The 10803-nt window shown below is 52.0% G+C and overlaps 1 protein-coding gene across 2 annotated transcripts; it reads left to right on the forward strand.

Annotated features, from left to right (window-relative positions):
* Positions 1 to 741: 741 nt before the first annotated feature.
* slc12a9 (solute carrier family 12 member 9) lies at positions 742 to 10658 on the forward strand. 2 transcript variants are annotated; one of them, XM_048997861.1, is made up of 14 exons: positions 742 to 1015; positions 2384 to 2649; positions 3589 to 3723; positions 4059 to 4196; positions 4391 to 4693; positions 5061 to 5168; positions 5314 to 5425; positions 5764 to 5921; positions 6077 to 6159; positions 6236 to 6360; positions 6781 to 6973; positions 7900 to 8074; positions 8236 to 8382; positions 8769 to 10658. In XM_048997861.1, exons 2-14 carry the CDS (start codon positions 2430 to 2432, stop codon positions 9647 to 9649), a joined length of 2778 nt encoding a protein of 925 aa, XP_048853818.1. In that variant the 5' UTR covers positions 742 to 1015; positions 2384 to 2429; the 3' UTR covers positions 9650 to 10658. The 2 variants fall into 2 exon arrangements, with proteins under 2 accessions (XP_048853818.1, XP_048853819.1); XM_048997862.1 differs by lacking the exon at positions 742 to 1015 and adding an exon at positions 1122 to 1483.
* Positions 10659 to 10803: the final 145 nt, after the last annotated feature.

The following is a 10803-nucleotide window of genomic DNA, read 5'->3' on the forward strand; positions in this document are numbered from 1 at the left end:
CTGGTTGGATCTTTTTATTTGTATTTCTGCGCGGTCATGTGAGGTTCTGAAGCAGCCTTCAAACATAAATCTAAGAAATCTTCTCACTTGTGTCCGTAACACAAGCAAAATCGAAAGAACGTGATAGGACACATCGCCCATGTCTGTGGTTCACAGCGTCGTGTTACAGAGATGAGGAAGATAACGGAGGATGGGCAAATGCGGAAGTTATACTCTATTTTAGTGAGACATATCTTTTTCTATGCAGGTGCATATGTGGGTCCTGTTATTGGAGTAGAGCTAAAACACTTACCATTCTTATAAGAATGGTACAAAATGTACCAGAGTACAAAATGTAACCATAATTAGAGCCGGTATTAAGCGAGTTGGTAAATATGGGGCCATCAGGAAATGTTACTTTCAATCGACACGTTTCCCTCCTCCCCGGCCTGTAAAGGGGGGAAATCAATCGATTCCCTGTGCTAGGATTTTCTGCTCCCTGCAGGTTAAAATAAGGCAGCAAAACATGTTTTGTGTGATTGACAAAATAATATCCGTGCATAAATGTATAATAAAACGCTAGCTTCAGCACGTGGTAACTTGTTACTAATAGGTTGCTGGTTCACGTCGTAGGAGCTTCCTGCTATTGTTCTTAAGTTAGCTCCAGCTTCTGATAAAAATGCACAGATATATTAATTGGTCAATACGTCGCCAGTGGCTTAAAACATGACAGACGGCGCTGTCGTGATGCTCCATCGCCCTTAGGAAGTTTACTGTCAGACTTGGAAGGAAATGGTCAGTCTGTTTATGCAGATAACGGCGGTGAAGCCACGTACACGCATCGTGCTGCACCATCCGTTTGAAACAGCTTTAATACGGCAATCAGACTCTTTACTAACTATACTCGCCGGTGAAAAATATTCATATATATGTAAAATAGTTAAATAAGAAAAAGACGGAGGCGCGCCCTTAGTGACAACGGGAAGTGTGCGCATTTGGTCGCCTGTCAGTGGGCTCTCTGTCAGAAGCAGGACAGGTAAGTGCCGTTAGCTTGTCTGCTGGGGGCTGATAAGCTCACAGGCTGGTACCGATCAGAGGCGATCCGCATTATGGGAATTTTACACTTTGTTTCAGTTCCTTTTCCCGGGGACACCGGGACGCCACAGCCGCTGCGGTCCAGGACAGACCCGCTAACTTCCTTTTTAATATGAAATGTCCCATGTTATTTTAGACGCATCCGCCTGCCGCACCGCTTCGATCGGACCGCGTGCCGGTTCCTTGAACCAGTTTGAACCCCGATTGAACCCGGCAACTCCTCTGTTTCCTGCGTAAATACCTACATTTGTGGCGGTTTCCATCTGATGTGAAATATACTGCAAGGCGACAGAACTAAACCTTAATGGGACGAAAAAGGTCTCAAAATGATTTTCGGGCTAATGCGTTATTGCCCAGTAGATATAATCGCGCAGTTCTTTTATTTTTGACACAATCCGCGTATCCCCTGGTGAGTAATGATGACCAAAATCCGAAAATGAGGCGAAAAGTCTAATTCAATTCTGCTAGAGCTATTTTATAATAAACAGATAAATGCTTGCCGTATTATTCACTGGTATTGCTCTCATCTGGATTAGATTCATTTTAAGAAGCCTGACTGATCGTTTAATTCAAGTGTAGTTATATCCTGTATGTGGGCTTAACGTTGTGAAAGAAAACAGAGCAGCATAGCCCTGTCACAAGTTCCCGTTTTAACAAAGAATGCGGCCAACGGCTTATGATATGTACTAAAATATGTGCTTGAGGTCTGCCGAATTTCAGACAGAACGACGGGGTTATTTTCGGTCACGTAATAGATCGGTGATGCAGGACTGCGTCCTTCCAAAGGCCGTTTTAGGGCACAGCTCCGGCGAAAAGGCGGATCTAGGATGTAAGAATCGTGAGAACCTGCGAGGAGATACTGTGCAATATCGCGCGAATCGCTGACTGGCTGCGTACTAGTGGGATGTAAGAATGTGGTCTGGCCCTCTGTCCAGCTGTAGGTTTGAGAGGAGCAGGGCCAGATTAATGCATAGGCTATCCTGGGCTATAGCGTAGGACTCAGGCAGACATGAGGACCTCGCCCCACCTCGGGATACATGGACAGGGCAGTGCAACCAGCAACGGCTTAACATCTATGTTGATGTCAGCCTGCCCCCCGACCCCCGTTCTCCAGAACAGCCCAATTCCTCATGATTAAAACAGGAATTTGCAGACCCTCATATTGTCAGGGGCTGAGGGCCCTTCAGCACCTGAATTATATAGGGAACCCTGGTGTAGTGTGTAGCATAGGGTTAGGGTTAGTACCCTATTTGGTATGTTGGTATGTCTCTGCGTGGCACATGGGTCACAGTCCTCTCCCTCTTCACAGGTGAGTGTCGGTTGTGGCTGAAGGCTGGTTCCACTGTCTTACCGCCATGTCTCAAGAGCACTCACCCCTGTTGCCCAATGGGGCGTGGAGCAGGCCGGTGACCTCGGCGACCCCGGCCACGCGAGCAAATGTATCTGGCCGTGAGGAGATGGGCCTGTTGAACCCGGAGCCGGCACCCACCACACACCGCAGCCTCAACACCTTCTTCGGGGTGTTCGTGCCCACCGTACTGTCCATGTTCAGCATCGTGCTCTTCCTCAGGACAGGTGAGCACTCCAGTAGGGGGCGCTGTTCGGTCAGCTTCCGCCGGAACCTTTGCCTCGAGGCCGCACAGCTTTACCGGACTTTGCAGCTTATCTGTGATGTCTGCAGATTCTTTAAATATATTGAAATAGTTGCCAGAAAAAATTCTCCTGAAATATCCATATGTGTGAAGTGGTCGGTGCCAATCATCTGTAATGTTTCATGCAGATTAATGTTCAAGTATATAAAAATGAACAGCTTGTTATTTGAATTAATAATAAATATACAGCTCTGAAAAAAAATCGAGAGACCTGAATGCTTCCAGGTTCAAAGTTTATAAGACAGCAGTACGCAAGAATCAGGTGAAGCAGGAGAGACAGGCAGTAACCAAAAACCAGTCAGGTAGAAGGAGGAAGCAACTTCCTAATGTCAGAGATGGCCGTCAACTTATCCGGCAGTGCCTCATAAATCAGAGGATGACCTCAAGTTACCTTCATAAAGAATGAGTAAACATTAAGTGGTGTGAATTGCACTGCTGGGACAATTCATAGCAGGCTCCAGGAAGGAGGACTGAAGTCCCGTAAAGGAAGAAGCCCTTCATTAATGAGAAGCAGGGAGGAGCCAGGCTGCAGTTTACAAAAAAATAAAAATATATACAGGCACATACTTATAAACAGAAATGAATGAAACTGAAGACTTTGCTGTGGTGTCAGTTTTTTTCCAGAGCTGTATGGTAAAATGTAACGTTGATATAGTTTACATGGGGCATGAATGATCGTTAAAACGGGCGCAGCTAACGGTGACGAAGACGCCTGCAGGAAATCATCTCCCAGGCCATCGTACTTGCGGTTTAGCTCCTGACTGGCTTTTTGGGGTGTTGGGGGTGTTTAGTGTGACTGGTGTTACTTGCTGGGATGCATGCAGCACTAGCGCTCGCAGAATAACAAAGACTTCCTGCCCAGGTTTCGTCCTGGGCCACGCCGGCCTTCTGCAGGCGCTCCTCATGCTCTGCGTGGCCTACGTCATCGTCTCGCTGACCGTCCTGTCAGTCTGTGCCATCTCCACCAATGGTGCTGTGCAGGGGGGCGGGGCTTACTGTATCCTTGCAAATACAGCGTCATGCCACTTGACAGAATCAAAAGAGGCATTTTTCAATCCATTCTAATTTACTTGCACTCAAATATTTATTCTTCTCCAAAATGACTTACTGTTAGGGGGAAAGTGTGACGAAGATGTTCTACAAATAAGCATCGTTTTAGCCCCTACAATTAGGCAAACATGTACCCCAGTGAGAATTAACATTGTTCGGCTATGGTTGTCTTTCTGGAATGAAGTTGAGGCAGATATACAGTCGTATAAAATGCGTGTGGCCCATATGCACTGATCCAAGGCAGTCACCACGTGTATCTCCTTGACATCAGCTGTGTCCCAGTTATGATCAGCCGCTCGCTGGGGCCTGAGTTTGGAGGTAGCATCGGCTTGATGTCCTACCTGTCCAAGGTGTGTGCGTGTGGCGTCTACGTGCTGGGGCTGGTGGAGGCCATCCTGAACATCTTCGGCAGGGATCCAGGTTAGTGCCAGATGAGCTACTTCCACTAGCAGCTCCTGTGCCAGTAAAGCACCTTTTACATCATCGAAGTAATTAATACACCAGCCTTGGGCTGCGTATATCTCTGCACGTCCCGCTCAGTGACAGTCAGCTCCCGCAGTTTGGCCAGTGTCATTAATCACCACCTCTTCTGCCCCCACCCTGCCTCCCCGCAGCCTCCCAGGTCTCCGAGGGGCTACGCGTGCTCCCCCAGGGATACTGGTACACGGTGCTATATTCATCTGCAGTGCTGCTGGTCTGCCTGGTCATCTGCCTGGTGGGAGCCCACATCTACTCGCGGGCCGCCTTCCTCATCTTTTTGGTGGTGACCATTTCGCTGCTCTCCATCTTCATCAGCCCGCTGGCCCTGGGGCCACGCAATTTCACTTTCAGCCACCAGGGCGGCGGCAACCACACCCGTGTCTACAACGCCAGCTTCACTGGCTTTAACAGCACCACACTGCGGAACAACTTGGGCCGTAAGTCACTGGGGGGGGGGGGGGGGGGAGGATGCTTCTATCTGCTTCGGCCAATCGGAGAGAGCACCACCAAAGTCAGTTTGGGGGGCGGGGGGGAGTCAAATTACTTTATCAGCATTCGGGCAATGGAGCATCAGAAGCGTCACAACCAATGAGAATCGCGGCTAATGAGAATCACAGCCAATGAGAATCGCAGCTGAACAGATGGGTCCTCTTAGTACCCGCATCCATAAACAGGAAGTGATGCCTTTTTGTTGTCAAGCAATGAAAATAAACACTGCCTGCTCTGACGATCATGCTTAGTGACTCCTTTCTCTACCTTCTTGTTTGTTCCCTTTTATCACACCCCTGCCCCCCTCCCCCATAGCGGGATACTCCTTGGACTACAGCACAGACACCATCATGTCCTTCGCCAGTGTGTTTGCCGTCATGTTCACCAGCTGCACCGGTGTCATGGCCGGAGCGAACATGTCAGGTACACTGGTGTGGGGGCGGCCTCACTGCCACTGCCACTGCCACCGCTCTGCACCATTCAGTGTGTTTATCATAGATGCTAAGGTACAGGTCTCACAGCCCGCTTCCCCACCTCGCCGTTGTCTCCTCTCCTGCCTCCCCTACAGGAGAGCTAAAGAACCCTAGTGCCTCCATCCCCAAGGGCACCATCACCGCTGTCCTCTACACCTTCTTCGTCTATGTGCTCCTCTTCCTCTTGGTCAGCTCCACCTGTGACAGGTATGTGGAGAAAGAACTGGACCCAGATCTCGCTCATTTTGCTTACACGAAAATGTTCTAAGGGCAGAAGGGAAAATGAGTCCAGAGAGATAACCAATCAGATTGTAGAGAAGGTGGGTCCAAGCAAGTAGAGAAAGCAGGACCAACCAATCAAATGTCTTGGTCCTGCCTCCTCTAGTTGTTTGGACCCACCTCCTCTACAATCTGATTGGTTCAGAGAGATAACCAATCATTTATTGTTTTGCCCTCAGAACATTTTTGCGCAAGTAAAACTCCCATGAGCCTCTCTCTCTCTTTCTCCGTCCCACCATGGTCTCTCCCTCCACACGTGGCCCCAGGGTCTTGCTGCTCCAGGATTACAGTTTCTTCCAGCGCATCAACATCTGGCCACCCTTCGTCATCATCGGCGTGTACTGCGCCTCGCTCTCCGCCGCCATGTGCTGCCTGATCGGCGCCTCCCGCATCCTGCACGCTCTTGCGCTGGACCAGCTCTTCGGTACGGCATGCGCCGAGGAACGTCTCTCACGCAACTCACTGCAGAACTTCGGTTTCGTCATGGTTTTGGATTTCTTGGCGAATCTGGTCAAGTACTTTGAGTCCTGGGATTTGAACCCATGACTGATTGGTGCGCCTGCATTCTGTCTGTCGCAGGTCGGCTTCTGGCCCCAGCTGCCATCACGTCCAGCTCGGGGAACCCGTGGGTGTCGGTTCTGTGTACCTGGGCCCTGGTGCAGGTGAGGTTTTTAAAGGGGGGGGGAGGTGTTCTCTGTGTGGGGGTGTCTGACACGCCCACTTCTCCCTGTGCCGCAGTGCGTGGTCTTTGCTGGGCAGCTGAACACCATCGCCGGCCTCGTCACCGTGTTCTACCTGCTAGCCTACGCCGCCGTCGACCTGGCTTGCCTCAGCCTCGAGTGGGCATCAGCGCCCAACTTCCGGTATTGTCTCAGCCTCATCCTCCGTGATCATTTATAAAAGCAAGTTGTGGACTTGGTGTGGGGGGGGTCATTCTAACTTTGGGGTGACAGCTAGTGTGTGAATGCTGTTTATCATGGGGGGGCTCTTTGCTGAATAACCCTGATATAACTATAACCACTGGCTTGCCCCACCCCAACTCCACCCAATCCTGCCCTGACTCCAACTCCACCCAATCCTGCCCTGACTCCAACTCCACCCAATCCTGCCCTGACTCCAACTCCACCCAATCCTGCCCTGACTCCGCCCCCCCAACACCACCCAATCATGCCCTGACTCCGCCCCTCCAATCCTGCCCTGACTCCGCCCCCCCCCCCCCCCAACACCACCCAATCATGCCCTGACTCCGCCCCTCCAATCATGCCCTGACTCCGCCCCCCCAGGCCCACCTTCCAGTACTTCTCCTGGCACACCTGCTTCCTGGGCATCGTCAGCTGCGTGGTCATGATGTTCGTCATCAACGCCGTCTACTCCTCGGCCAGCATAGTGCTGTTGCTGCTCCTGCTGCTGTTCCTGCACTACAGAGCCCCCACCAGCAGCTGGGGCTACGTCAGCCAGGCGCTCATCTTCCACCAGGTAAAGCCTCGAACCCGAGCAAACCTCTAGGCAGGGGGTAGGGCTGGGCGACATCATATATCGCGCATGCGCGATAATCACCAGGCTTATAATCACCAGGCAGATTCCTAGTACGGCTAATATATTAATGGGGCATTTTATGACGGGCAAAAAATCTCTTTCAAAAGATGAGCTGTTCCTTTCTTCACCTCCACTTCAGTGCATATCACATTGAAGTATACCAAACCACAGTATACCAAACCACAGTATACCAAAACAGTATTATTTGGTGTGGTCAGCATATCATACTGAAGTATACCATCCATACATCCCTTTTCCAAACCACTTATCCTTCTGGGTCGCAGGGGGTCCGGAGCCTATCCCGGAAGCAGTGGGCACGAGGCAGGGAACAACCCAGGACGGGGGGGGGGGGGCAGCCTATCGCAGGGCACACTCACACACCGGGCAGTCACACATGCATTTAGCAACTCCAATCAGCCTCAGCATGTCTTTGGACTGTGGGGGGAAACCGGAGTACCCGGAGGAAACCCCACGACGACATGGGGAGAACATGCAAATTCCACACACATGTAACCCAGGCGGAGACTCGAACCCGGCTTCAGGCAAAAGTTTCGGCTGTCATCTCAAGCCCTGCTGATTATTGGACATGCGTGATGTAATATCGATGTGATATTGCCCAGCTCTACATGGGGGCTTAGTTGCCACTGATTGATGATGTCATAGGAGACTCGCACATGCTCAGTCACATACGTGTTCTGCTCTGCATACGGCAGCAGGTTTACACCCCATTCTGCTCCTTGTATTTGCAGCCTTATTTACACGCCCAGAAACACCTTTAGAAAACGACTTTTTTTCCTACCCCAGGGGTCCATACCACCTCCCCACTTTAACCTGCCCTCTGTACCTACCACGCCTCCACCTACCAGGTGCGCAAGTTCCTGCTGATGCTGGATGTGCGGAAGGAGCATGTGAAGTTCTGGAGGCCGCAGGTCCTGCTGATGGTGGCCAACCCACGTTCCTCTGGACACCTCATCACCTTCGTCAACCAGCTAAAGAAGGGTGGCCTGTTCGTGCTGGGACACGTGCAGCTGGGGGACCTGGGTGAGGGGGGGGCCACCCCAGGACCCCAGGCTACTGGGGTCTCTGTGCGTTGACCCACAGGGCCCTGTGGGACCCTTCAGGGCCACGTGTCTCGGTACTGTGGGAGGAGCCTGGCCAGACATGCTCCTTCCCTGACTGTCCCCTCCTATCGCCCCCGCCAGACGTCCTGCCTTCGGATCCCGTCCAGCTCCATTATAACTACTGGCTGAGCCTGGTGGACAAGCTGCAGGTGAAGGCCTTTGTGGACCTGACGCTGTCCCCCTCCGTCCGACAGGGGACACAGCACCTCCTGCGCATCACTGGCCTCGGTGAGCTGCAAGGCCTCATTTGTACTTCTGCTCGTTAACTCAGGGCCAAGGAAAAGAGTTTGGCTCGCCTCGTCCTCACTCAGAGGTGGAGTGGCCAAAGCTTGCAATACCCAAGTTGTCCACTAGATGGCATGTGTAAACACACAATTGGCTGCTCAGCCTGCGAAACAAAGGTTACCTGTGACAGCGCTGAAAATCCTACCAAGAAAATCATTTGAAAGTCGAGTGCGACCATTGCTTGTATTTCCAGGTCAGTGACCCAGGAATTTAAAGCTCTGGAACTTTGGCAGCTGATCAACAGAGATGATCATGTGACCTGACCATTGGGCTGGCTGCTCTTCGCTAACTTCCTGTCCTCTGTTCTGTCCTGTCCTTCACTTTCCAAGGTGGCATGAAACCCAACACGCTGATCTTGGGCTTCTATGATGACTGCATACCTGATGACTACTTCCTGCAGGACCCCGCCTTCTCTGAGGGGTCCTGGGCCCACCGGGGGGAGGACAACTTCGGCGTGGACCTGTCCTCGTTCCGGGCCCACTTCCCCCTTGTGCGTGGAACTGGCTCTCCCCGCTGGCTCTCCTCGGAGGAGTACGTGGGCATCATCTCAGATGCCATCAAGATGGGCAAGAACGTGTGCCTGGGCCGTTACTTCTCCCAGTTGGAGGGGGCGTGGCTCCGGCCGCGGAAGGGCGGGGCTGACAGGACTGTGGACGTGTGGCCGCTGGACTTACTGCGGCCCGAGAGTAGCGGCTGCGTGGATGTCGGCGTTCTCTTCCTGCTGCAGATGGCATGTGTGCTGAACATGGCCACCGGATGGCGCCGTGCCCAGCTGCGCATCTTCCTTTGCGTGGAGGAGGCCAAGGCGGGCAACCAGGGCTGGGTGACCAAGGAGGAGACGCTACGAGAGCTGCTGGGGAAACTGCGCATCCGGGCGTCCATCGAGATCGTGCCCTGGGACGCAGTGCTGAGACTGCAGGGCGGAGCTGGGGGCGGGGCCGAGGCTGAGGGCGGGACTGAGGGCGGGGCTGAGGGCGGGGCTGGGACCACCCCTAGCATTACAACCTCCAGAGACTTCCTGTCCGGTTTGAATGGCCTGCTGATGAAGCACAGTGCCCGGGCCGCGGTCCGCTTTCTATTCCTGCCCCGCCCCCCAGCAGACCCCAGCCAGTCACAGCAATACTTGGCAGAGCTGGACGCTCTGACGGATGGGCTCGGCCCCACCCTCCTGATCCACGGCGTCACGCCAGTGACATGCACTGAGCTCTAAGTGGGTGCCGTCAAGGGCCCTGCACAGAAATTTAGTCGGCAGGAGCAGATTTGGAACCACCAAGTAACAACCTAAAATTCCCTTTATCCTGAATTAACTGCGGGAGGTTACTTTAAAATGTTTTACTGGAACATCCTTCCACTTCCACCCCTCAGATAGGAGGGGAGCGAAAGTTTGCTGAATGCACAGCAGGGGGGAATTCTACTGAAACTAAAGACCAGTATTTCCAGGTATCCGGGGGGGGGTGGCAATCCCAGCCAGTGCCGGGCCTGTGCCAAAGTCTGTTCTCAGAACTATCAAATACCAAGGACACATTACTACTGTAGATATTTGCATAAAACTGTGTACCCAGTGACTCCACGGTTACCGTATTGTATAGATGTGTCGTACCTGCTGAATAATCGGCCGGCATCACTCGGCTCTTATTTGCTTGGGTCACATGACCGAGCATCTTCAGGGATGAGTTGGCATGTGCTGTCAGCTTGCAGCACGCCGCAGCAATATCGTCCGTGTCGCGCCGACGTTCGTGTTCTGCACCACTTCCTCGGGTCCCGACGTTAATCTCCGCAGACCACAGAACATTCGCCCGAGGTAAGGAGCTTTCTTCGAGCTAGTATGTTCTCGCAAACCTTATTTTAATCCGCAGAGCCAGCTGTAAGCTCAGGAAGCGCGCGTGGCTGGTCGCAGACGCACGTTAGCGTGATTAGCGTGAGGTTTTGGTCCTGCTGCATTACTGCGTGTGTGAGTGCGTTCGCATTAGGGGTCTCGGCTAGAAATGCTTTGTTGCTTTTTCAGAGTGCTGCTTCAGCAGGACCTCGTTATCGGTAAGCTGCAGCATCTCTTGGGAATTGCAGCCGTTTAAGGAAAAGGGAAATGGTAATTACGAGAATCCTTATTTCTGTAAAAAAAGCCATTATTGTGTAACTAACTTTGTTTGTGTTCGAAGGGCAATGACGACAAACTTTACTTCTCCTTTGCCACCTGTTTAATAAAGTATATTAACTAACCACCTCTGCACTTTGCATGCTCTCGTGGGCCCCGATACCGCAGCACAGGTCCCTTAGCTATTTCAACAAGATTTATAAAGTGAACTTATATTATTTATAACCAAAGCAGTAGAGGCACTAACTGTGCGGTCAGCTTTAAGTCCAGCT

The sequence above is a fragment of the Brienomyrus brachyistius genome, unplaced genomic scaffold (assembly GCF_023856365.1).
Source record: "Brienomyrus brachyistius isolate T26 unplaced genomic scaffold, BBRACH_0.4 scaffold35, whole genome shotgun sequence".
In the NCBI taxonomy this organism is placed as follows: domain Eukaryota; kingdom Metazoa; phylum Chordata; class Actinopteri; order Osteoglossiformes; family Mormyridae; genus Brienomyrus; species Brienomyrus brachyistius.